The sequence below is a fragment of the Myotis myotis genome, unplaced genomic scaffold, assembly GCF_014108235.1.
Source record: "Myotis myotis isolate mMyoMyo1 unplaced genomic scaffold, mMyoMyo1.p scaffold_m19_p_12, whole genome shotgun sequence".
NCBI classification, from domain to species: Eukaryota; Metazoa; Chordata; class Mammalia; order Chiroptera; family Vespertilionidae; genus Myotis; species Myotis myotis.
In genome coordinates this window covers 6,838,805-6,863,673 of record NW_023416316.1, presented here as the reverse complement: position 1 = coordinate 6,863,673, position 24,869 = coordinate 6,838,805, and the positions used below count along the sequence as shown (strand labels likewise).

Below are 24,869 nucleotides of genomic sequence, written 5' to 3'. Positions count from 1 at the left end.
GTTATCCGGAAACGCAGGTGGAAGGTGTGAGAGGGAGGAGCTGGGCCTGCCGAGGACGCGGGAGGAGGGGCCCTGGACACGAAGGTCCTGCAAAATGCTCGGGGTGAATGAAGGCCCGTCCTCCTCCTCTGAGGCCGCTCCCCTTGCACCCGGAGGACACGGGGCTGGGTGTGTCCCCCTGCGGCCTCACAGCTGCTTCTGCTTCTGTGCGCCTGCGCCCCCACCCCTGCCCGGGGGTGCTTGTCTGCTGGGAGCCGAGAGGCTGCCTGTGACCCCAGGAGTGGAAGGGATGTTGGGGGTGATACTCAGAAGGCCTTCAGCTCAGGCCTGGGTGCCTGGTGGCACTCAGGGACGGCTGCTGCGGTTACTATGGCAACTGGTGAGTAGCATCCGAGCTCTCGGGGAGCCTCTGATGTGACAAGCCCTGGAGGTTGAGAGGGTTGCTCCCTGGTGCCCAGAGGCTTGAGCAGGACTGTGAGAGGGACCCATGGCCTTGGCCTTCCCGTGATTGGTGCACCGGGCCCAGCAAGGATGGAGATGCGGGGCCCTTCCTGCAGCTGCTGCTTGTGGTCTGGCTCGAGGTCTGCCTCTCCTGACCACCCAGGCTGCCAGCCGGGGTTTATGTGGGACTGATGTTGGGGGGCAAGGGTGTAGAACTACCCCCAAGAGGCTTGGAGGACAGCGATGTGGACAGAACTAGGCTTTGGAGTCTGGCACAAGTGGGGTTGAATCTGGTGCCCCCTGGCTGGCTGGGGCCACCTTTTAGACTTTTCCCTGCAGAGCCTCAGTTTCCCCTCTATCCATTAGGGACAATCCTAGCAACCTAACAGGACAGCATAATGGAGGGAAAGTGTGTCACACAGGGTGTCGAGTCCTAGCCCTGCCACTTCTGAGCTGGGTGGCCACGGGCAGGGTACTTAACTGCTGTGCACCTCAACTCACACACCTGTAAAATGGGGCCAGTGAAAGCACTTCCTCCGTCCAAGGGCTGTCAGGAGGAGAGAATGCACGGGCAGATACATAAGAAGCCCTCGTTTTCTTTTGCAGCCCGTGCCCTTGTGAGGCTGGCATGCAGGATGGCAGGACAGCCCAGCCACATGCCCCACGGAGGGAACCCCAACAGCCTTTGCCACACCCCGGGGCCCGCGCACCCTCCTGACCCACAGGTAAGCCCTTTCCTCTCTCTGCAGGGCCTTGGAGTCCCCCAGGGACACATCCCTGAGGCTGGCCAACGGGGGCAGCCCCCAGACAGAGCCTCCTCTGGCACGTTTCCAGCGATGGGAGCAGAGCTCACTGCCTAACCCAGCCAGCCCTTCACTTCCTCCAGCGGCACTCAGAGAAGCATCTCTGGGTGGGATGCCAGGCGCTGGGCCTGCCCCTGGGTATTCCCATGTGAATGGAACCGCTTTGTCTCAGAGGGATCAGTGCTGCTGAGAAGGATGGACATAGAGGGGCTTGTGGCAGTGCCAAGGAGAAAGGAGGGTGCGGGGAAACGGGCAGGGAGAACTTGGGGTCAGAAAGAACTTCCTTACTCTGGGCCGAAGTCTGCCTCCCTCCTGGTCAGGACTGTGACCCTTTCAGCCTCTTTATCCAGAACCAGCAAAGCGAAGAATCACAGGTTTCCTTCCACCTGCCTCACCCTCATGGAGACCTCAGAGAGCCAGGCAGACTTGCGCAGCTTTTCTGAAGACAGCTTTTGGGGTTCTGAGCTGCTTGCACACCCCAGGCTGTTCCCTGGGCCTGGAGTGCCCTCCCCAACTCCTCCTCCAGCCTCAGAAACGCCACTGCTTCTGGGGAGCCTTGCTGCTCCACCCAGCCCCTCCTCTGTGCTGCTTCCACACCTGTGCCCAGGCCCTGGGTCCCAGCCATGAGCACATCCCACTGGGGGACTGGATCCTGGGTCTCCTTCCCTTCTTAGACAGAGAGTTCTCTGGAGCCCCTCATGCCTGCTGAGTTAATACACTGCACATACGTGTAGTGCACCCAGGACGCACACGACCCACGTCTGCTCTGACCCAGCACGCAGTCTCACGGGAGGGTCAGACAGGAAAGAATGCAGAAGAAACTCAGAGCCAGTGAAGCTCCAACGAGGCACCTGACCCAAAGCCAGATTCACACAGAGGCGACATATGAATAGGAAAAACTGTGTGTGTGTGTGCGCGCGCACACGTGCACACGTGCACATACACACAAGTGCACAAGGGTCCAAGCGCATCTACACTCTCCATTTCTGTCACTAGCTGAGATGCAGGGGCCCGTTTCCTAGACGGATTTGGGGAGGTGGATCCCAGCAATCTGGGCAGCCCGTGGACACTGCTGGTCCAGAGTCCACCAGGACATCGCAGCGGTGCTGGGGCAGCGGGGCCTCCTCGGGTAACGTAGCAATTTGTCATATTAAGTCATTCACTAACAATCGAGTCCCCCTTGATTAATCTCCCAGAATTAGCCAGTTGCATTTCAAGCAATTAGGGTTAATTATAGCCTCGTTTGGCAGAGGAGAGAGCCCCGTAATTATTTCACGAACAAGGACGCGCTGGGCTGCGGCATCGGCCATGGCGTCTCGTCGCACATGTTGGAGTGGTAATGACATAGTTAAGTGTAATTAGATCCGATTACTCAGCGTTGGCCAGCGCCTGTCGGGGAAGATGCCCCAGTGCTGCCAGCATCTGGCCGGGTCTGCAGTACCAGGAAGAACAGTGGTGTTGACGCTGGGTCTGCGGACGGTTGGGTTGGACAAAGGACAGTCTGGCACTCCCTGTCGCCTCGCCTGGAATTTAAATGCCATCTGAGGAGATATCGGGGCCTGAACCTTGCCTATTTCAGGACATAGAAACACTGAAACTGATGGCGGGGGCATTTTCCTTTATGGTAGGAGGCATTGCTATTTCCCCAAAATCATTCTTAGAGGAAGGAGAGAGGCTCCACGACAGCAAGAATGCTGCATGCTGGACCGGACTGGGTTCAGTTCCCACCTCCATCCCTCACCATCAGGTGACGTTGGTCAGTGACCTCTCTGAGCCTCAGTCTCCTCATCTGTAAAATGGGGCCATGAAGACTGAGTGAGATGGTATACTTTAAACATCCAGCATGGCACCCAGCATCGTGGGTGGTACGGAAGTGGGAAGTCATTGATCTCATTGTGATATTCTAAAATTTAATTTCGTTTTCACAGCTAAAGAGCCCAGAGCTGGAAATAACCCCAATGCAGATAGAACAAGTTAGCCCTCTGATTTTTAATAACCTTCTGTGCCCAAGACACATGGTTTGTTCAGTTCTGAGAGCTACCAGCATATGAAAATATGTTTGCTGAACACAGCAGAATTATATGTGAAATTCATATATACTAGTAATTGGGAAAGCTGAACATGCCTGCCTTTATTAAGGTTTTGAATGAATGAATGCAGTTGATAAAAAGCATTTTGCTTTATGATTTTTGCCAAGTTGCTGCAGAGCATTTTCATCAGGAATGAAAGGCAAGGCTCAGCTGACCCAGTAAGAAGCACATGAATTTCCAAGCAGGAGGACGGTGTTCTTGCCTGAGAAAGCCCTGGCTAATGCGTCTTCCATCTGGAAAGTCTTTGCAGACCTGCTCGGGCTGTGCCAAGTTCCGCTGTATCCGGCACTGTTCCGAGAGAGAGGAACGTGCCTGACTTTGCAGGAGATGAGGACAGCATTGCACAGGCCCAAACTGTTAGGAAAATATTCCCAAGCCAACGACGGTCGTTAGATAAGATTTAATGTCCAAGTATCGATGGCCATTAACGTTCAAGAAGTGTTTGCTTTGTTGTAAATTCAGCAAGCGCTTGTCTCATTTTTGCCTTCGGTCTGCGTGTTCCAGGAAGAGGGATGAGCCAGACCTGAAGGTGCAGGACCATCGGGTTAGACGAGGGTTGAAATCCCGGTGCTTAGATAAGGTAGAATGAGCAGTCGTGACGAAAGGCTTGGACTCCGCGCTGTGTCATTTGGAATTGACTGCAGCAGACGGGGGGCCCATTGGGGGTTTGAAGTTGACGGGGTTGAGGTTTTAGATCTCTGGTAGCTGAGGCTCGAGGCGCAGGGAAGGTGGAAAAAGGAGGCGAGGAGGTGAGACGATGCCTAAGCCTTAACCAGGCTGGACACGGGGCGAAGATTTCAGAGACATCCAGGGGAAAAACCACCTGCTTTTGGTGACTGAAGGGAGGAGGGAGAGGGAAGTCCAGGATGTGCCCAGCCGCTGGGTGATGGCTGCTGCTCTGTGTGGCTTCACCCTTCAAGTCTTTGCTTGTCCGTCACTGGGAGCTGAGTCCGGAGTCTCCCGTCCGCATGTTTAATTAAGCTCAGCTCTCTCTGAGCTCCAAGCTCCGAGCTCCGTTAATGAGGGTCGGCCTGGGGAGCCACCACAATGGAGATGCCTTAGGTTTTGTCATCAGACGTCTTCCACGCTTCGGGCGTCTCGCTCGCTGTTCCCATGGCGCTGCGTGTAGATGTCCGGGCGAGAGAGTCACAGGGGTGGTTGCACCTACCTCCTCCCCTCCTTCCACCAGCTCAGAGCAGTAGGTCTTATTCGGGGCTCCAGTCTGCAGGGGTGGGGGCGACGCTGCGATACATGACTTGCCCGTTAGCTTGGGAGGCGCAGAGGCCGGCGTCACTGCCGTCGCGTGGCCCGTGTGCACCTTCTTGAGTTTGAAATGAGCCAGATCGTGAAGAGCCGAGGGGGGCTGGCCTCCTTAGAGCCTGAGGATATGGACTCTCTGTAAATCGTGCCCTTTCGTGCAGCGTGGATTTGAAACGCGTTGCCATATACGCAGGTCCCGCGTTCCTTACACACGATGTCAGATGTCTTTAAAGGTGAACTTGGTTTACAGGAAATGTCATTCTGATGAAGTGTGCTTTCTGAAATCCCAGAAACGGTTGCCTTACAATTAATGATGCATTGCAAATATCGGGGGGAAAGACCCATCCAGTGTAAAGACGATTAAAATTCAGGTCAGAAGTCTGACTTAGTCAGGCTAAATTTTTTAATGAGATTTCAGGAAATTAATTGGGCGAATGCATTTTTATACTTTTAACATGTAATTTTATGCTCCTGTTTGAAAAAAAGAAGAAGAATTTGTCGATGGCCAAGGCTTATTGTGGTTCAAACATTTTTAACTCCAATTAGCACAGGGTGGGGGGCATTTGTGGCCTAATTTGATGGGACTTGGAGAAGAAAGCTGGGTTTCTCCAAGCTCTCTGGGGTGGGGGTGTCCAAGATACCCCCTTCCCTGTACGGCGGGCTTTGGCCCGAGAAGCCTGGCAGCATTCCTTAGGAGGGTGGGCTGGGGACAGAGGTGACTCAAGGACCTGGGCCGTCTTCTTGGCTCCTTAGCCAGACGTCCAGAGTTGCTTCCAGAGGCCCCCTTCTTCTGAGATGGTGTGGACTCCTGGGCATCGCAGGCCTCCTCCCTCGGGCCCCTGCAGCTGGCAGCAGAGCCTGGGTCAGCATCCCCACTGCCTACCCAGCCCTCCACCCCCTCTCCTCTACCTCTGGGGGAGAACTAAAGGGCTCCCACCCAGGGAAAGAGGAGGAGGAGTCAGAAATGACCTTTGGTGCCCATGGCGAAGCGAGGCAAGGGGAGCGCAGTTCCTTGGCTCACAGTCTCAGAGGTCACTGCTTGACCACAGCCAGGTGACATTGGGTCAATGACCTCTCTGAGCCTCAGTTTCCTCATCTGTGAAATGGGGCCATGAAGGCTATGTGAGATGGCAAACTTTAAACATCCAGCACCACATCCCACATCGCGGAAATGATAGGCCGTTGGTCTTATCCTTATCGTGTAAAATTCATTTCGTTTTCACAGCTAAAGAGCCCAGAGCTGGGCACCCCCTCAGGGCAGACCCTCGTGGGGATGAGGACGGTGGTGAGGACGCCCTGCACTGTGTCCTGGGCCAGGCGTTTGCCAGGCCAGGTGCTATACACACCCTGCCTCTGTCCGTCCGTCCGTCCCAGCCGCCTGGGAAGTAGGCGCTGCTGTTCTACAGACATCTGCAATGCCACTGCCAACACCAGTAACACACAGCCTTTCCTGTGTGCCGCGTGCTTTTATTCATTAACCTGTTTAACCCCCTGGGGGTCACAGATAAGGAAACTGAGGCCCAGAAGGGCTTGCCTAAGGTTTACAGCCAGGAAGTGGCAGAACTTGGACTTGAATCCAAGCGCAGGGCCCCAGTGTCCCTGGAGATTGTTCATTTTCCCCAGGAACCGGTCCGGGCCCAGACCTAACGGGCCGTCCACAGCATCAGATGAGCCTTCCCAGGAAGGCCGACAGGATCTTTACTGTGAACCACGCTGGTCTGAGCTGCCCGGGCCCAGCCCCGTGTTTGCCCAGCAGTTCAGAGCTCCAGGGACCCTTTTAATGCATATCATCTCCCTGGACCCTCGTGGAATCCTGAGGCTGGTGTTAGGCGGCCGGGCTGTGGACGACCTCCCCGGGCTGCAGGGGCAGGAGTGGAGCTTGCCGAGGGCCGACCCAGGACAAGGAAGGCCTTGGAGGTGGCAGCAGAGAGCGGCCTGGCCTTTCGGGCAAGAGCTGAGGTCACCTTTTCCTTTTCCACTCACAGCCCCTGAGAAAATCAGGGTCAGGGCTCTGCTGGCTCAGGCGGCTGCGCCGGGAGCCCTGCGTCCCGCTGTGCCCCCCACCAAGCAGAGGCCACCCGGTGAGGGGCCCCATTCACCTCCTGGGAGGCACCCTCACCCGGTGCTGCTGCCCCAGTGACCTGCCCCACCACAGGAGCTCATTCCTCTAATTAGGTCGGATGGGTTGTGACAGGAAATGCAAATCTGGGTCATCGCATATGCAGATGTGCAGCTGGAGCGGCAGAGAGCCGGCTGGGATGTCACCCACGTCCTCTGGGAGCTTCCTGGAGGGTGTGGAGCGGGCAGCTGGGCTCTGGGGCCAGCCCTGGGCGGGTGTGGGGACTCAGCACTCATCCTGAGGAGAAGCAGCCCAGCTTCCCAGAGCAAGGACCCTTGGAGGTCACATCCTCCAAACACTTCAAGTCCCAGGGGGGAAACTGAGGCCCAGCGCGGGAGGGTCCCTGCCCCATGTCACCCAGCAGTGCATTCAAGTCCCAGCTCCCACTGCCTGGCTGGGGGACCGTGCCTCCCTTTTCTTATTTATAAAATGGGAGTAATAATTTACAAGGCTGTTCGAAGATTTAAGTCATAAAATCTGTCTAAGCAGCCAGTACAGTAACTGACACACAGTAGGTCCTAATATACGACGGCGTGTCATATGTCCCTGAGTCCGTGTGATTCCTCCAGGCACTGACGTCACCTTTGTCTGAGGGCGTGTGATTTCGGCTGCACTCAGAAGTGACAGTGGACGGTCACAAAGACCCACTGAGCTCCAGTTTTGAGCACATTCCATGTGTCATTCAACAAACATGCTCAGCACGTGCCTTGGCTCAGGGGACATGGAGGGCACTGAGACAGGAGCCCACTTTCGGAGAGGCCGAGGTGGGGGTGCGGGGGAGGCAGACAGAAGGTAGCCGACAAGCCAGTGATCAGATCGTGAGGGGCGTGATCAGGGCTGTGGGGGAGCCAGCAGCCTGTTTCTCATCCGCAGAGCGGGGTCCTTGAGGGGAGCACCTGGGGTGGGTGTGGAGAGCACGGGGGTCGGGCGACGAGGATGACAGCGGGTGGCGACCAGAGCCCTCCTTCACCCACGGGCGCCGGGAAGGGCGGCACTCCACCTCGGCCTGGCTGGACGCCGACGCCCTCTGTCCCCCCTCCAGAGGCACCCGAACGCCCTGTCTTTCCGCTGCTCGCTGGCAGACTTCCAGATCGAGAAGAAGATCGGCCGAGGGCAGTTCAGCGAGGTGTACAAGGCCACCTGCCTGCTGGACAGGAAGACGGTGGCTCTGAAGAAGGTGCAGGTGAGCCAGCGACCCACGGGTCAAAGCTGCCTTGCAGGAGCCCGCTTCTGTGTCTAACCGTGGCGGCCCGGGCCGGTCCCTCCCCCCACCCCCTCCCTTCCCTGCCGTCCCACTGTAAAGGAGGGAAATGAGTTCCCAGCTGGCTGGGTACGGAGAGAACCAGGCGGACTCCTGGAAGTTCCATCTGAGCCGTAAAGGAAAACACTGAGTGTGCCCTGAGCACCTACTGTGTGCACGGGGGCCTGCTGGGAGCTCACGGAGCCTCGACAACAGCCCTGGCTGAGGACTAGCATCCCACCGCCCAGAAGAGGAAAGCGGTGCCGAGCAGGGAATGACTCGCCAGGCCCTCAGAGGGACTAAGGCCCACGGCCCTGCTGCCTGCACTGGCTGGTCCGTCTGGGCTGGAGTGTCCTCCCAGCCCCCGTGTCCCTCCTAAAGGGCAGAAGGGGGTTGAGCAGACGGTTTTAAGCAGCAAACTCTGGCCAGGAAGCATTTCAGTGAGAGCCGCCGGGCCCCTTGGCACGCTGCTTCGCTGCAGGAGATGGTGTTGCCTCCTCCGCAGCGTCCCGAACCCCTGTACGAGATTAGCAGCCTGGGCAGAGGAGGCGACTCAGGCGCAGTCGCAGGGTGGCAGCCGGTCGAAGGGTGGCAGCCGGGTGGAGGCCTCCCGCTGGAAGATCTGGCATCGGTTTCCTTGTTGATCCTGGACTCGCACGCGGCTTCAGGTCCCGGAGGAGAAACGGGCGCCTCTGTTCAGAAAAGGACCACGTTCTGCCCTTTGTTTCCCAAGGAGGGGCTCTCGGGCTCCTTTTGTCCGGGTTTGTTTGTGTCGTGACGGATTTGGTGACGAGCCTGCGGGCCTGCCCACCGTCTCTCTGTTCCTGTAAGTCAGAAGGCGCTGGGAGGCCCCACCCTGAGTGAGCTCTGGGGCCGGGGGCAGGAGGGGTCGAGGTGCCAAGGGCTGAACGTCACCTTCTCACTCTGTCCAGCTGGGGCTATTGGCCCCATGTACAGAGGTGAAGACTGAGGCTCTGAGTGTGTTTCCTGGCCTGCCACCTCTCAGAGCGTGACCTCAGCCGGTCCTGGGCTTCTCCGGGCCTCAGTCGCCTCCTCTGTGAGTCAGTGACAGTACTTCCTGCCTCGTGGGAGTCTCCCTGAGGATTCAGCCTAAAGCGGGCAGCATGGCGCCTGGCTCATGGCGGGGCCCACTAAGCAGAACTGTTGTCCTCACGGGGTAGGGCCACTCAACAAGGTGGCTGAACAGGACACCGGGTGCAGGGTTTTAACCATCCTATTTCTCTTTTTCCTCTCGCCCAAGATATTTGAGATGATGGATGCCAAGGCCAGGCAGGACTGCGTCAAGGAGATCGGCCTCCTGAAGGTGAGAGCCCTGAGCGGGATGGTCTCTGTGGACCGCCCTTCGTTGAGCTGGAACAGGACTGACTGGACCGGGCGTGTAAAGGGCAGACCGCCCAGGGCCTGACGGGGGGGGGGGGGGGGGGTGCAGGGTGCGGACGGTGGTGGCATCTGTGGTCGCTTCCCTCTTCCCACTGGCACCTGCATTGGCTTCCCCAGAGTCAGAGGTTACAGGACATTCTGCACTAGACTTGGCCCTGGCCCGGGCTGCTCTCTCCTGGGGATCCCTCCCTCCCCCCAGGTGTAGGATGCTGCTGAGATCTTGGAAGTGATGGGGGAGGAGGAGGGGGGGGGGAGGGGGAGGGGGAGGGGAGGGGGGGGGGGGGGGGGAAGAGCAGCAGCTCAAGGCCAAGGAACCTGGGTTCAAATCCCAATGTCTTCATTTACAAGCTGTGTGACCTGAAGCAAGTGATTTTACCCCCCTGAGCATCTGCTCGGTGGTGAGAACACCTGCCTCAAAGGATGTAGGCAGATTGAGAGGATTAAATGAAATAGTATCTGAAGAGGGCCTGGTGCCACAGAGCACACAGTAGGTGCTTGCTCGGCGTCTTCCTCCCTTCCCGGGAAACAGGAGAGCCTTTCTTTGTAGCTTCTTAAAGGGGGGCTACTGGTGGCAGGGACGTCCTTCAAAGCCACAGCTGCGGGATTTCAAATGAGCAGCTCCTCTGCCGGGCCCTGCCCTGGGCTCTCGGGCCGGGCCCTGCCCTGGGCTCCAAGGCAGGCAGCAGAGGGTGACCCTTCAGGGTGCTGCTGGCCAACTCGGGGCCCTGGAGCCAGGGGAAGCCCTGCGGAGGCCGGGGCCCGTTCCAGAGCCTGGAAGGCGGAGATGAGCTGCTGCAGGACCCCCGGCAGTGAGGATTGGGGGCCAGGTTGTGGTGGCCTCTGATGCCATACTCAGGACTTACATGTGATGACGATGCGTCTCGGTGAGTCATGGTGACAAGGCTGGAGCCGGGAGGCTTGTAGGGAGCTGTTCTTAACTCCAACTATTACAGGTCAAAATAACATAACTTTTTTCTAATAACATAATTTTTTTCTAATAACATAATTTTTTTGATATTTTATTTACATTTTTTATATATATTTATTGGTTTCAGAGAGGAAGGGAGAGGAAGAGAGGAATAGAAACATCAATGAGAGCGAATCATTGATTGGCTGCCTCCTGCATGCCCAGGATCAAGCCCGCAACCCAGGCATGAGCCCTTGATCGGAATCAAACCTGGGACCCCTCAGTTCACAGGTCGACACTCTATCCCAGGGGTCCTCAAACTACGGCCCGCGGGCCACATGCAAATACAAATACTGTATTTGTTCCCGTTTTGTTTTTTTACTTCAAAATAAGATATGTGCAGTGTGCACAGGAATTTGTTCATAGTTTTTTTAAACTATAGTCCGGCCCTCCAACGGTCTGAGGGTCAGTGAACTGGCCCCCTGTTTAAAAAGTTTGAGGACCCCTGCTCTATCCACTGAGCCAAACCTCAGAGAGAGGAAGGGAGAGGGGGAGAGGGATAGAAACATCGATGATGAGAGAGAATCATTGAGCGGCTGCCTCCTGCACGCCCCACACTGGGGATCGAGCCCACAACCTGGGCAAGTGCCCTGACCAGGAATTAAACCATGACCTCCTGGTTCATAGGTCGACCCTCAACCACTGAACCACACTGGCCGGGCCTTCAGATAACATTTTAAACTATTACATGATGGTCAACTTTGGAAGCCTGTTGTGATGTGGGGACTCTTCCTGATTCCCCAGCCTGGAGGACTAGCTGTCCCAGTCACCCCCCCCCCCACCCTTGGCCAAGAACACACGTGTGCCATCCACACCGAGTAAGGAATTGCACACGCCTGTGGACTGAGCTGAGCCCGCCTGTTTCGGGTCCCTGGGTGCAGAAACATGTGAGCACAGCCCTTCGGTGGAGCAGGCGGGCGCGGTGGGAACTGGCCTGCTGGGGCGGGCAGCTGAGTGCCGATGACCGTGGACTTCGGGGGCGGGCATGCCCCTGGCTCACGAGCTGTGTGGCTGTGGGCGAGCTGTTGACTACTCGGGCCCTCAGCCCCCTCCTCTGTCCAAGGGGGTGGTGACAGCTGTGCTGTCCTCAGGGGTGTCGGGGAACTGGTGAGCGGATGCTGGAGGAGCTCAGGTAGCACTGGTGTGTGCCAGGTGCTCTGCCAGCGGCAGCCCTGTGGCCGCGGGAGGGCCACGCCAGCCCCTTCCCAGGCCGCCGACCCGGCTCCCGCCCGCCCGTGGGAAGTCAGCAGGATGTGCCAGGGCGGGAGGTGTTTCCTGCAAAACAAAGGGAAACGCCGCTCTCAGAGGGGCCACTGGGCGACTTGTTCATATTTTCATGCCAGGACCTGAAACCAAGGCCTCCCGGTGCCGAGGCCGCTGGGCGTGGGGCAGGAAGGCGCCATGTTGGAACACAGCAGATTCACATACGCACGGGCTCGGCACCGTTTTTGAGCACAGGGGATGCAGCCCGGCGCCGGAGGCAGATCCAAGAGGCCCCGGGTGCAGAGATTCCAAGAAGAGAGGACCTTATATTGATGCGCCCTTTACTCTCAGCCCTGCCCTCTGTCCTTCCCTCTGGTCACTTTGTTGGACATTTCAAGGATGTTCATCGAATCTTCACAGCACTGTGCCCATTTTACAGATGAGAAAACTGAGGCTGAGATGCAGAATGTCACCCAGCTTTCCCAGCGTCACCCAGTTCCGCCTGACACCCAAGCACAGGCCTTTTCCATAAGACACTCACCTCTCCAGCAAATGCCAGGGCCGCGTTCGTGGGTGCCAGGGGGTGCCAGCCCGGGGCAGGCACTGAGGCTGTACCGTCTCTCACTAACTCTGCCTCTCTCTCTCTCCTTGGGCAGCAACTGAATCATCCGAACATCATCAAGTACTTGGACTCGTTTATTGAGGACAACGAGCTGAACATTGTGCTGGAGCTGGCGGACGCGGGCGACCTCTCGCAAATGATCAAGGTGAGGGTGCCAGGGGGCAGGCAGGGTCCGGAGCTGCCCAGGGTCAGGGAGCCCTTCCTCGGGCCTCTGGGACACTCAGCCCCCCTTGCTGAGCCCACAGACCTCAGGCCCCGTCCCCACGTGCTGTGAGAAGGCCGGCCATAGACAGAAAGGATCCCTCTCCCACCCCCATGGTCCCAGCCTGCCTTGGGCTCATGGCCAGTTGTCCTGCCTCACAGGAGGAGCAGGCACAGAACCCTGCACTAGGTCAGACCCCACCAGCTCACGGAATCTGGGAAAGTGTCTTGTGGGTCCAGTTGCCTCCTTTTACCGACGGGAAAACTGAGCCCATAGAGGTTAAGAGACTTCCCTGAGGATACCCAGCAGTGAGGGCACAGAGCTGGGTCTGTAGCCCAGGTCTCTGTTTAGAGCCCGGGACCCTCTAGTGGATTTCGTTCCCAAGATGATTTCCCTGAGGCGCCTCCAGCCCCTGAGGGGCGTCCTCATTCCCACGCAGCTGCAAGGCCAGGAGTCTCTGCGAATTGATTGACTTGCCAAGTTCCACAGGCAGGCTCAGGGCCAGGCCTGGCTCTCGCTGCGCATTCCACGCAGCCCTCCCGGCACTCCACCCCTCACCCCACCTCCGGGGGCCGGGACCAGGTCCACATGAGTCTAGGATCAGGGATCATCGCAGCCCCTGACAGAGCACCTACTGTGGGCCACAGTGTGCTGACCACTAGCATCACTCACTGAGTCCACACTGTTCTTGGCAAAGCTCAGAGAGGTTTAGTCACCCGCCTGTGGCGGCACAGCCTCCAAGTAGGACCGTCAGGCCCGAGCCCTTAGCCCTACTCCTTGTTTCTCTCTCACGGCCTTCACTGCTGGCTTCACATGAGTCTGTAGGCTTCTATTGCGAGTCCCCATCACCTCCCTCCCAGGCCCAGACTGTCTGCTCTTGAGCAAGGGTGGGCCAGCTCAAGCACTGACCCCCCCCCGCCCCGTCCCCACCCCCAACCCCCCTCCATCCCCCGCTCAGCTCCCAGCCACACTTTCAAATGGAACCAGACGAGGATTCTCTGTCATTCCCACCAGGCGCTGGGGATTGAGCAATTGCTTGGCGCTTGCTCTTCTGAAATTTGGCTCCTAGGAATACGGGCGTCTCTGGGAAGCGGCATTACTTGAGCTGTTATCACCTGCTTTCATATTTTCGTTGACATATTAATGCATTTGCAGGGATGTTAATCTCCACACATCCCTGGTGGGAACAGATGTGCTCTATCATGTCTTAGTTCTTCCTTCTCCCCCACCCACACTGTTGCTCCTTCACATGTCATGCTCCCACTGAACACGCATGCCCCCTGCCCCCACTGTGTGCAGGCCCGTCCTGAGACCGAGGGGTGCTGCCCCATGGGTGCTGCCCCGGGAGAGCTGTCGTCTAACCGAGGCGGGGACGGGCGCAGAGCGGGGCCACAAACCATCAGTGTGAGCCAGCGGGAACAAGCCCAGTTCAGGCCTGCCGGCCAGGAGGGGCTTCCAGGCGCGGGGACACCTGAGCCGACCTGAGGGGAGACCCCAAGTCCAATGGCAGAACCGTTTGTACAAGAGCCCAGAGGATGGGAAACTGAGGGTCCACAGAGCACTTGGTCCAGGAGAGCAGTGTGGACGGGGAGGCATCGGACAGTCCAGGCTTCGTGGTCCAGGCTCAGAATTGGGGATCTTGCCCTGAGGTCACTGGGAAGCTTCCTGAGACGCGTGGTGGAAGGAACATGGTCGGCTTTGTGTTCTAGAAGAAGGACTGGGTGCCCAGCGGGGCTGGGGGTGGGGGAGGAGCAGAGGTGACGGAGAAGAGACCCAGAATGTGGCCCACAGTGAGGGCACCAGACCGTCAGCCCCAGGAGACCCCAGACCACTTGCCACTCTCAATCCATGGAGTCTGACCGTCGGGGCGGGAGGGGTGACGGGGCAAATCAAATCTCTCCCTTCCCCGAACCTCCGTGCCCACCCCTGTCCCGAGAGACGCATGGGAACCAGGGGCCAGGCCTCATGGCCACAGCCACGGCACTAGCATTGTTTACAGCTGAAGCCGGGAACTGCCACCACCCAAACCCACCAGAGACCCGGCGCCTTCCCGCGAAATGTCACCCGGCGCTTATTGGCCGTGACATTTAAAAAATCACCACCTCGCGTCCCACTTAAATGCTGTGATGAGGATCAGCTAACATCACGGCATAAATAACACCCTGGCCCAACCCACAAGCCTGGAGTGGCCCCTGGGGGCGTGGGGTCCTGTTCTGGGAGCCTGGGGTGGCTCACCCAGGAGGCCCCTCCCCCAGAATGGAGCCTTGGGAGGGCCTGGGTGGGGGGGGGGGGCGTTTAGTGCCAGGCCGGGGTTCCGGCTGTGACTGTCCCACAGCTGGAGGACCCAGGGCCAGCCCCAGCTCAGTCCCTCGTCAGGTGGCCGCCGGTGTCATTGGAAGAGGGTTGAGCTGGGCTTTCTAGGCAGAGGCCCAGGCCCAGCTGGGACTGCCTGTGCTGGATGCGACGTAGCCCTCAGTGTCCTCGTCTGCAGGATGGGTACAGGCCCCTGCTCAGGGCCAGCACGTGGCAGGCTCTCAGCCAGTGTTCCCCAGACGCCCCTCTGCCCCGTGGGCAGGACGTGCTCCTGGTCTGCGTGGCGCAGCCTGGGCGGTTCGGGTGGCGTTTTGCTCTCTGGAGCAGTCAGTGTTTTCTCAGGCAGCGAAGCAGGTGAACGCTTGTCGAAACCGGGGATCCGTCTGAGAACGCCAGGCCGTTCCCCTGAGGTTCCGCCGTGTTTGTGCACGGTCACGTAGGCTGAGACCTGCCAGCTCTGAGGAGGGGGCAGCTGTGGTTTAACCCGCAAGCCCGGCTTGGACGTCCCCATGCTGGGCCAGGCTGCGCTGGGAGGGAGAGGCGACGCCAGCCCACTCCTGCAAGGCGCTCCCTGTCGGGTGGGGGTCAGGGGAGGGAGATGGACATGTGTCCAGGGGCTTCCAGAAACAGTGTGACTGAGAGCAGCCTTCGGGGTGTGGCCCAGGCCTCCATTCAGCAACGCTGACCGGACACCCACGTACAGGGAGCTCACCCCCGAGTGGGGGTGCACAGAGGGCCACGGCGGGCAGTCAGGGCCGAAGTCTCACTGTGAACACGGGGACCACCCGCTGCCTCTCCGCCCCTCACCGGCCTGTCCCTCTGTCTGTCCCCCACCGCAGTACTTCAAGAAGCAGAAGCGGCTGATCCCCGAGCGGACGGTGTGGAAGTACTTCGTGCAGCTGTGCAGCGCCGTGGAGCACATGCACTCCCGCCGCGTGATGCACCGAGGTGCGTGCGGGGCGCCCGGGACACCCCGGGGAGTCCTGGCCACTTTGTGTCCCAGACAAGTGGGTGTCGAGCATCTTGTCTGCCCTCAGTGAGGTCACTGAGTGGGCGTGTGTGGCCCAGGGCCCCACTGCACACACATGCCTCGACCCCACGGCAGGGGCCTCGCCCTCGTGGGTGTAAAAGCCAGATGGTTACCTGGACCCCAGGGCACAGGGGCCAGGCTCGGTACATCGTCGCCAGCCCCCAGTACCAGCCTGGGGCCAGCAGAGGAGGGTGCAGCAAGGATGGGGGGAGGGGCTGGCCAGGGAGACAGGGGCAGCAGCTCAGTAAAGGGAACTTTCAATAGGGGCTTCGAGGTCTTAGAGCAGCAGTTCTCAACCTTCCTAACACCGCGACCCTTTAACACAGTTCCTCATGTTGTGGTGACCCCCAACCATAACATTATTTTCGTTGCTACTTCATAACTGTCATTTTGCTACTGTTATGAATCGTCATGTAAATATCTGATATGCAGGATGGATTTAGGCGACCCCTGTGAAAGGGTCGTTCGACCCCCAAAGGGGTCGCAACCCACAGGTTGAGAACCGCTGTCTTAGAGGGAGTCGGCCGGGCAAAGGAAATGAGATCCCACAAAGGAGTCCTCCTTCCTAAAGCCGGCGTCCTCCTGCGCGGGAGGAAGGTGCGGGTGCCTCACACAGGTGCCTTCGCTGATCCCTCCCTCACTCATCCCACCGGGTTCCCAGCGTCCGCCGGCACTGCCCGTCCGAGAACGGCGCGAGCAGCCTCACTGAGCACTTGCTCGCTGTTACATCCGTTCTCCTGCACGGTACCTGCCGTGTGCCGGACGCCATTCTAGGCGCAAGGATGGAGCTCTTAGAAAGGACAGCAGCACCAAGATCCCTGCCCTCCTAGACCTCACCGCAGCCGGTGGAGTAAATAGTTAGGCCCACCCACAGGTGAGGACAATGAGGCTGCATCTCAAGGGCCCACAGCCGGGCAGAGCTGGGCTGGCGCAGAGGGAGCAGGACAGCGGGCTGGGTCCCCCACCCCAGACCTCCTCCCGCTCTGCCCCCTGACGCCACAGCAGCCCCCTCTCCTTCCCCTGCAGACATCAAGCCTGCCAACGTGTTCATCACGGCCACGGGCGTCGTGAAGCTGGGGGACCTCGGCCTGGGCCGCTTCTTCAGCTCCGAGACCACCGCGGCCCACTCCCTAGGTAAGGGGGCCGCCCGCGCCCCGGCAGCCCCAGCCCCGTGACCGTGACTGCGACCGTGGGGGAGATGTGGACCATCTCCCCACAGTGCCTTTGGGGAGAGTCAGCTCGAAAGTGCCTTACTGAACCCCAAACGTTACTCTTCAGGACGGTGACCCAGAGGGAGCAAACCCAGACTCGGGGGTCCTGGCTGGGCCTCCGTGTCCAGGAAAGGATGACTGAGCCCAGTGGGACTGGGGAGCCGTGGCACAGGGTCGTCACCCCGTCTTTCTCGTTGCCACGGAGTGTCCCACCTCCGGGTGCGCCGCACGTGGTCCTTTCCTCCTGCCGGGGGGCATTCGAGCCGTGTCCAGTCTTTGTCCTCGGAACGGGCAGTTTTGAAGCTGTGGGGGCTGAGTGCCCGGGAGGAGGTGGCCCTGTGGCTGGACCCTGAGGAGTGAATAGGAACTGGGTGAGCTGGAGCTCGGGGGGCAAGGAAGGCAGTGGGGCCTTGAATGCCAAGCTCAGTGGGCAAGCACCATCCCAGGAGTGTGGGGTGCCAAGCCCTGGGGGGCAAGGGAGAGAGACTGGGTCGGGTGTGTGTTTCGGGTCACGTGAAGTGTTGAGCTTCAGAACCCATATGCCAGCTACGTAACTGCACGGGAAACCTGGAACAAAGGCGGAGGGGGAATTTTACATTTAACCGCAACAGAGAAGCCAGCAAAGCCCCCCATGTGTTACCACAAGGCGTGTCGGCGTTAAACCAGGCAAAGTGGGACGTTTCGGTCGGGCAGGCGTCCCCCTTTCCCGGAGCCAGTTCCTGGCCCTTTGGGGTGGTTGGCAGAGGAAGGTCTCCGAGGCTCCGACCTGGGGGCCTGCGCAGGCCAGGCGTGCACACAGCCTCCGGGGACGGGGGTGCTTCTGGAAGACACTTTCCGAGTGGAAACTCCCTGTTCGTGCGGCCCCGATGGCTTCCGGGCGCTCAGGGCAGCGCGCCACCAGGAGAAAGGTGCTACCCCTGAGAGCAGCAGCTCTGAGCTGCTTGTAGGGGTGTGAGCGTGTGAGTGTGTGTGCATGCCAGTGTGTGTGCACGTGTGAGTGTGTATGTGCATGTGTGTGTGGGGGTGAAACTCTCAGCTCCATCTCACCCTGGAGGATGCCCGGCACGTTACTGGTCTTCCGTTAGCTCAAGAAGGAAAGAACCCGCATCCCATGAGTCTGTGACACTCCGTTCAGGCCTCAAATAGCCAGCGAGGAGTCTGAAATCCCAGAGCTCGAGTCCCAGCCCAGCCCACGCATCCTCCACCGGGGCGGGAGTGCTGGGGGGGGGGGGGGGGTAGACTATGCTGGGGCTTCCCCAGAGCTCGGCCACCCACTGCTCCCGGACACCTTGTCTTTCCCCGGCCCCTCAGACCCTCTGTGAAAATCAGTGTCTGTCGGTTTGGGACTGTGCAGGTCTCTGGTTTTAGAGCTTCGAAAGGCCAGAAACCCAGGCGACACCGTCAGAGGGAAGAGTGAAAGCCACCGGCTCCCGTGCCCTCGGTCAGGCCCAGCCCGCTCCGTCCCGCTGGGGAGAGGCTGCCGTGCTCGTCGGAGCCGGTTAAGATCACATCATTAGGAACGGGCAGGAATACGACGGGCTCAGCGACAGCACGGGTTTATCGACTTGACTGCTGTGCTTATTATATTAATGAGAAGGAATTGGGACGCGGGTAAAGGCCGCCCCCGCAAGCCCAGCTCTTCCCGAGGCCTCCTAGCGAGCGGCTGCTGGCCGTGGTGGGTGGGAGCTGACTTCCTGGGGTTGTGGCCCCAGAACAGAGGGGGGCAGTGCCGAGCCAAAGCCCCGGACCTGAAGTCTCCAAGATGCAGGAGAAAGACCTCCTTCCCTCGAGAGATTCCGCAAGCGGCGGTCTGAGGCTTGCACACCCGTTAGTTGGGAGAGGTTGAAGTCATTGCCATCGGCTCATGACCAGGAAGGATGCAGGGGTGTGAATTATGCATCTGTGCGCACCTACTATGTGGGGCTGCTGTGGTGGCAGCCGCGTTGCCCTGGCAACCACCTTCTCTCCGGAGCTGCAGACCCATTGGCAGGGTTTATGCAAATCCCATTTCCCCCTGCCGCTCCCTTCCCCAGCCCCCTCCCCGCCTCTGTATTTGCTAACACGAGGCTGGCATGAAAGGGCATTAGTCATGCCATGGCCGGGCTGACAGGTGCGGTACCCAGCGGTGGCAGAGTGGCTGCCTCGGTGTCAGGCATAGGAGCCGTAATTAGAGCGAGGAACAGAATGAGCGTCAGACGAATTACCAGGCAGCAGATCATATTTGTCAGGAAGGATTGCATACATAAAAATTAAGTGACAGTACACGCTGGCGTAATGAAAGAAAAATGAAAGATTTGCCTATACACAGCTCACAAGCTACAAGCAAGTGTCTCGCTCCGAGCAACGGCGGCAGCTGCAAGACAAATTGTGGGGCTGGGAGAGCAGGCCCTGCTTCTCAGCAGCCGTGACAGGGCGGCGTGGGGCTGGAGTCAGGGTGGGATTGAGGCCGGCTCACACCCAGCGCCCGGCAGGGCCTCACACCACCTCTCAGTCCGGTCAGGAGTAACCTACCCATCAGGTAGAGGGGTCAGGACCTGCTGGCTTTCCCAGGCTGCCAGCCCTGACCTGGCTGCAGGGCATACATTTCTTCCTTCTCCCTCCCCTGGGCTGGGTAGAGGACATGAGGTTAGGCAGCCTTCCCTGTTCAGGGGCCCCCAGACTGGTGAGGGACAGACACAGTCAGCCCCAGGATGGCGTGGTATGGGGACAGGTGGAACCGTCTGCTGAAGGCCCACTGTGTGCAGGCACAGCGCTGAGCTCCCCATGGAAACCAGGGGCATGGGACTGCCTCGGCCCCTCCCAGGCCTGCCCTTTATTTCAGTTTTGTGTAGTCACTGAACTCACCCAAGAGGTGAGTCCACAAAGAAGGCAAGGCTTACCAGCTGCTTGAAAAGGCATTTGCTTCTCAAAAATCATCCCACCGAAGCTTATCCTCTCCGTTTGACAGAGGAGGAAACGGAGGCTCGGAGAAGGGAATGGGTACTGGAGCCCTCTGGGTGCCGGTTCCTCTCCAGGCACAAGGCCGGGGATGGGACGTGGGCTTGGGTCCTGAGGAGCTCTGGGTGCAGGGACACCCAGGCACCGAGTGCCCAGACTCCGGGGAGAAGCCCATCACAGCTGGGCGTGCAGGACCTGGGCTTGTCCTGGCCACGGGGAAGCGGGTGGAGCCTCCTTCCTTGTGGAGTGCCAGCACTCCCACGGGTGTGCCCCTGCCGGCACCAGGTGGGCCCTGTGGAACATGTGCCAAGTGGGTAGACGGTCCTCCCAGCCAGGTTCCCCGAGGGACCGTGTCAGTGTGGTTAAGAGCCCTGCATAGATGTGTCCCTGGGCCTCCTCCCTCCCAGCCCAGCAGCCCGGGACACCTGGGAACAGTTGGCCTAGAAAACACATTTCAGCAGGTAAATCCAGTTCTGAGTGCTGACACCTGAGTAGGAGGTCATGGGAGGTCACACCTATCTGGCCAGTGGTGCCTGCCTTGTCTGCCGTGTCCCTGGTGTTTTTAGGGTTACAGCAAGACAAACTGATGCCAGAGAGGGGAGGGGAGGGCGTCTCAGGGGACTGCAAGTGCAGAATTGATCAGGCCTAAGATGCCAACTGCACCTGTCTGTCCACTCATTCCCTGCAGAAGGATTTGTGCCAGGCCCTGCCACTCACGGGAAGGCCCCGTCCTCTGGACTTACAGGCTGGGATGGAAATGCATTTAGAGGCTTCACCAAGAACCAAGCATGGTTCTAACCAGTACAGCCCAGGTCTGGCCTCGTTGAGCACGCCAGGCACCTGGGGTGGGAGTCGCCACAGAGCAGGTGATCAGATGGAGAAGCCAGGTGCAGTAAGGGGGCGAGGGTGAGATGAGGTCATACCTGTTCCCCACCCGACTCCCTGAGTCAGTGGGTGAGACCCCAGTACCTGGGAACACACTCTGCTGTGTGGACTCAAAGAGTTGCACCCGCAATACTCAGTGTGGGGACCAGAAATAGGCAGGTACTTGTGCAAATGCAAACAATGTAAAGTCAAGTCAATGCTGCTGACAGCAGAGTGACTTTCCACGGTCACTGCCTCTTGAGAGCGATGTGTAGCTCGGCTTGGGGTCAGCTGGTAATTCACGGTGACACAGAGGAGCCTGGTGGGGGTGTGCCCGTGGGGGTGTGCCTGTGTGTGTGTGTACATGTGTTGCTGTGGAGAGTCTGGCCTTTCTCCTGTGCGGGACAAGGAGCCAGCTGGGCAGGGGGGCCATGGCTCCTGCTTTGGTGGGTAGGGTAGGTGGGAATGGGCAGGACAGGAGGGACCAAGCCAGTTAGTTGTCCAGGCGAATGCTGGCAGGGGAGAGAGAGACAAGGGGGAGGGGACACCTCAGGATATGGGGCCTGGTGGGATGCTGGGGGTGGAGCACAGAGGGGCCAGTGCAGCTCACACTGCCCAACGCCAAGGAACCTGCTCTTCGGGCTCCAGAACCTCCTTGGCTCTTGCCCTGCTCTCGCCATCCTCTCCCTCCCAGCGTCTGGGCAGCCGGGCCTTCCCCGAACCCCTCAACCTGCTGGTTGCTCTATCCCCACATTCCACATGGGAAACCAGGGCTCCAAAGGGTGGGGGAGGGACCCCGGCACCATGAGCTCGGCCTCTGCATTTCACTGGTGGGGACACCCAGGCTAGGAGCAGTTCAGCTCTGCTGGGGAGCGGCGGGAGCGGGTCAGGGCCGTGGGGTGCAGCGCCCAGTCCCCCCTCGCCCCAGCCATGCCGTCCAGCCCAGGCGAGGCCCCGTCCTGCCTGGATGATGGATGCCGGTGACACCACATTCCTCCAGCCATTTCCACTTCGTGTAGGGAAGCCGTGCAGCCGCAGCCACCAGCCTTCCTCCATGTGGAGTCTTCGCCTTTTTCATAGCTAATGAACATGTTTCAAACACCGTGAGCGTTTCAAACCACGGCCAAGTTTGTTTTGACAGGCGCAGCTCGGGAAGCGGGGCCCCTTTAATCAGCCTCTGCTTTGAGGTCCCCGGTTCTCTGATACCTGGCCGGGTTTGAAATCTGGGCGTTGTCGGTACAGAGGCAGGAAGGTCAGGGTTTCTCAGGCGCCTCTTTCATATGCAGAGCCGGGCCCCCACTGTGAGGAGAGAGGGTGGCTCGGGCTGGCTGGTCTGAGGGGGATGTTGCTGGAGGGGGATTTGAGACCTGCTGTTGGCTGTTCGTCTGAGCATCCCTGTCAGCCTGTGCTGCTGCTCTGCCTGCCCAGGTACCCGCAGAGGACCCCTGGGGGCGGGACGAGGGCTGTCCACGTGGCCTTCGGGGCACCTCCTCTCGCCAGCTTCTCCCACTCTTCCCCAGTCACTGCTCCCTGGGGCTTGGGACCCATCTTCCAGGGCCCGCTGTAAGCATGGAGCATCTTTGAAGTTTCTCATCTTTATCTTGAAAACTCATGCAAGTTTTGCATTATGCTTCAGAATATTTGAGGACTTGTCAGTATAAAAATCGGGTTTTACAGACATTCCCAAGGGGCCCCTGGAAACAGGAGGGGCGGTGTTCACCCCCGGCAGCTGTGTGCACCCTGAAACAAGCTGAGGGTCCCTTTGATGAAGCAGAGCACTCCAGCCTTAAGACTCACAGACGAAGGCAGAGCATCTGGCCCAGCCCTCTCATTTGCAAGCCAAGGGGACAGAGGAGGGAAAGGCACAGCCCAGGGTCCCTGTGAGACGGAGTCCAGGTCTCTCCCCAGCCCTTGCCCTCCTCCCCCTTCCCCGTGCTCTGCACAGAGAATAAGCACCCACCCCTTGCTGTGTTTCAGTGGGAACGCCATACTACATGTCACCCGAGAGGATCCATGAGAACGGATACAACTTCAAGTCCGACATCTGGTCCCTGGGCTGTTTGCTATATGAGGTGAGCTCAGCAGCATTTGGCAGGGCATTCATGGTGGGCATCCAGCCAGGGCAGGGTGCACCCCACCAGCTCTGTGGGAACCCAGGGATGGGTGGCAGCCGCCTGTGGCATCTGGGTCCATTCCCAGATCTGGTGGCCATCCTGGATGACCAGGGGATACCATTTTGAATTTGTGTGGTGTGTGTGTGTGTGCATGTGCACACATGTGCAAGGTATGACCTCATTTTATACTGGGCAACTGAAGCAGGTGGGGGCTGAGTTGCCCTGGGGCCACTGGGGGGTTGATGAGAATGAGCTTTGACCTCAGGTCCTCCTGGCCAAAGTCTGGGTGCACGCCAGGACCCTGCACCTCTCTCATCTCCATCACCATGGCCCTCCTTGTGAGGCCCGAGTGGCACCTGGCTCGGAGGTGGCCCTGGGCACTGGAGGGCAGGCCTGACCTGAGGCAGGGCCTGCGGTTGGCGGTCTGCCGCCGATCACGTTTCCCTTTTTGTTTTGGCCAGTGGACACCTGAGTGAGCTCAGCTTCTGTCCCCGTGGAGGATGCAGCTCTGTCCTGCCCTCATAGACACTGTCCCTGGTCCAGATGGCTGGCCCCTGATCTTTCCATTCTGCATTTGGGATTTCCATAAGCTGTGTCTTGCCTCTGTGAACTGTGAGGGTCTCCAAACATAAACCGACAGACAGGCAGGCTGAGCAGGGTGGGATGGGCGTGCATGGCCCAGCCCCTGTGCTCCCACCAAGCCTCCCCCTGGAGAGCAGCCCTGCTCCCTGCCTGGGCCTTTGTCTCAGCTCCTAGAACAGTGATGGCGAACCTTTTGAGCTCAGGGTGCCAGCATTTTGAAAAACCCTAACTTAACTCTGGTGCTGTGTCACATAGGAATTTTTTGATATTTGCAACCATAGTAAAACAAAGACTTATATTTTTGATATTTATTTTATATATTTAAATGCCATTTAACAAAGAAAAATAAACCAAAAAAATGAGTTCGCGTGTCACCTCTGACACACGTGTCATAGGTTCGCCATCACTGCCCTAGAGGCAGCTGCATCCGGAACCTATCCAGTCTCCCCGGCCAGGCAGCCCTTCGAGTCTAAGGAGGCAGTGGCCATGTCAGTGGTTCCCGCATGGAGGCTCTGGTTCACCGGTTGGTTCATTTGTTGGCTGTGTGGGGCCACGCGACTTGTAGCCTGGGAGGGACATAGCAGCAGTATGAAGTCGATGAAATCAATCAGGCAAGGCCTGTGGGCACTGACGTATTCAGGGACAGCAGGACTGATCTCAAGCGAATGGCCCTGGGCCTTGCACAGAGGGGGACTTTCGTGGCTGACGTGGCCAGCCCTTCTGAGAGTGACAGTTGGCCAAGGGCGCTGCCCTGGGCTGCCTCCCCACTCTCCCAGACCCACTCTCCGAAGCTGATGTTTTCCCAGCAGACAGGGAGGGAGATGCTTCTGAGCCCAGGGCTTGGTAATGGAAGGAAACATCCTGCAGACACGGCTGGAGCTCCCGCTACCACCTGGTGGGTTCCAGGGGCACCAGCCAGCAGAGCTGCACAGACCACGTCTGAGGATTCGGTGTGGCCCCTCACAGGGACAAGCCTGCCGAGGTGAGGGCGGCAAGAACCAAAGCCCCTGGTGGGTTTCCTGTGGCTTCCGTAACCCTCGCCACAGTTGATGGCCTCGGGAATATAAAATCACTCTGACCGCTCTGCAGGGAGAAGTCCAGTCAGTTTCATTGGACTAAAGGCAAGTGTCATCAGGCTGGTTCCTTCTGCCACCTACATTCTTGGGCTCAGGACCCATCACTCCCTCGACACACCTCCTCCTGTAGCCACATCACTGTCTACCTCCATCTCATAAGGACACTTGTGGTTAGTTAGGGCCCACCTGGATCACCTGGGAGAACATTCCACCCAGGGATTCATTCAATCACACCCACCAAATCCCTTTTGCATGTAAGGTCACATACTCACCGGCTCCAAGGATTGGGATGAGGACCTCTTTAGGGGCCACATGCAGCTCACCACACCCCATTTCACCTGGGCAGCCAGATGTCCACTGAGGACCCCCTGGGTTACCTAAGATGCTGATGGTG

The 24,869-nt window shown here is 58.9% G+C and overlaps 1 protein-coding gene across 3 annotated transcripts in view; it reads left to right on the top strand.

The window, feature by feature from the left end:
* NEK6 (NIMA related kinase 6) overlaps positions 1 to 24,869 on the top strand; it is a 67,732-nt gene that overhangs the window by 35,314 nt on the left and 7,549 nt on the right. For all 3 annotated transcript variants that reach the window (XM_036329698.1, XM_036329697.1, XM_036329699.1), the window contains exons 2-8: positions 1,048 to 1,166; positions 7,756 to 7,896; positions 9,215 to 9,277; positions 12,181 to 12,291; positions 15,501 to 15,609; positions 16,718 to 16,825; positions 22,681 to 22,775. In XM_036329698.1, the coding sequence (XP_036185591.1) occupies positions 1,077 to 1,166; positions 7,756 to 7,896; positions 9,215 to 9,277; positions 12,181 to 12,291; positions 15,501 to 15,609; positions 16,718 to 16,825; positions 22,681 to 22,775 (717 nt within the window). In that variant the 5' untranslated portion in view covers positions 1,048 to 1,076. The remainder of the gene's footprint in view (positions 1 to 1,047; positions 1,167 to 7,755; positions 7,897 to 9,214; positions 9,278 to 12,180; positions 12,292 to 15,500; positions 15,610 to 16,717; positions 16,826 to 22,680; positions 22,776 to 24,869) is intronic.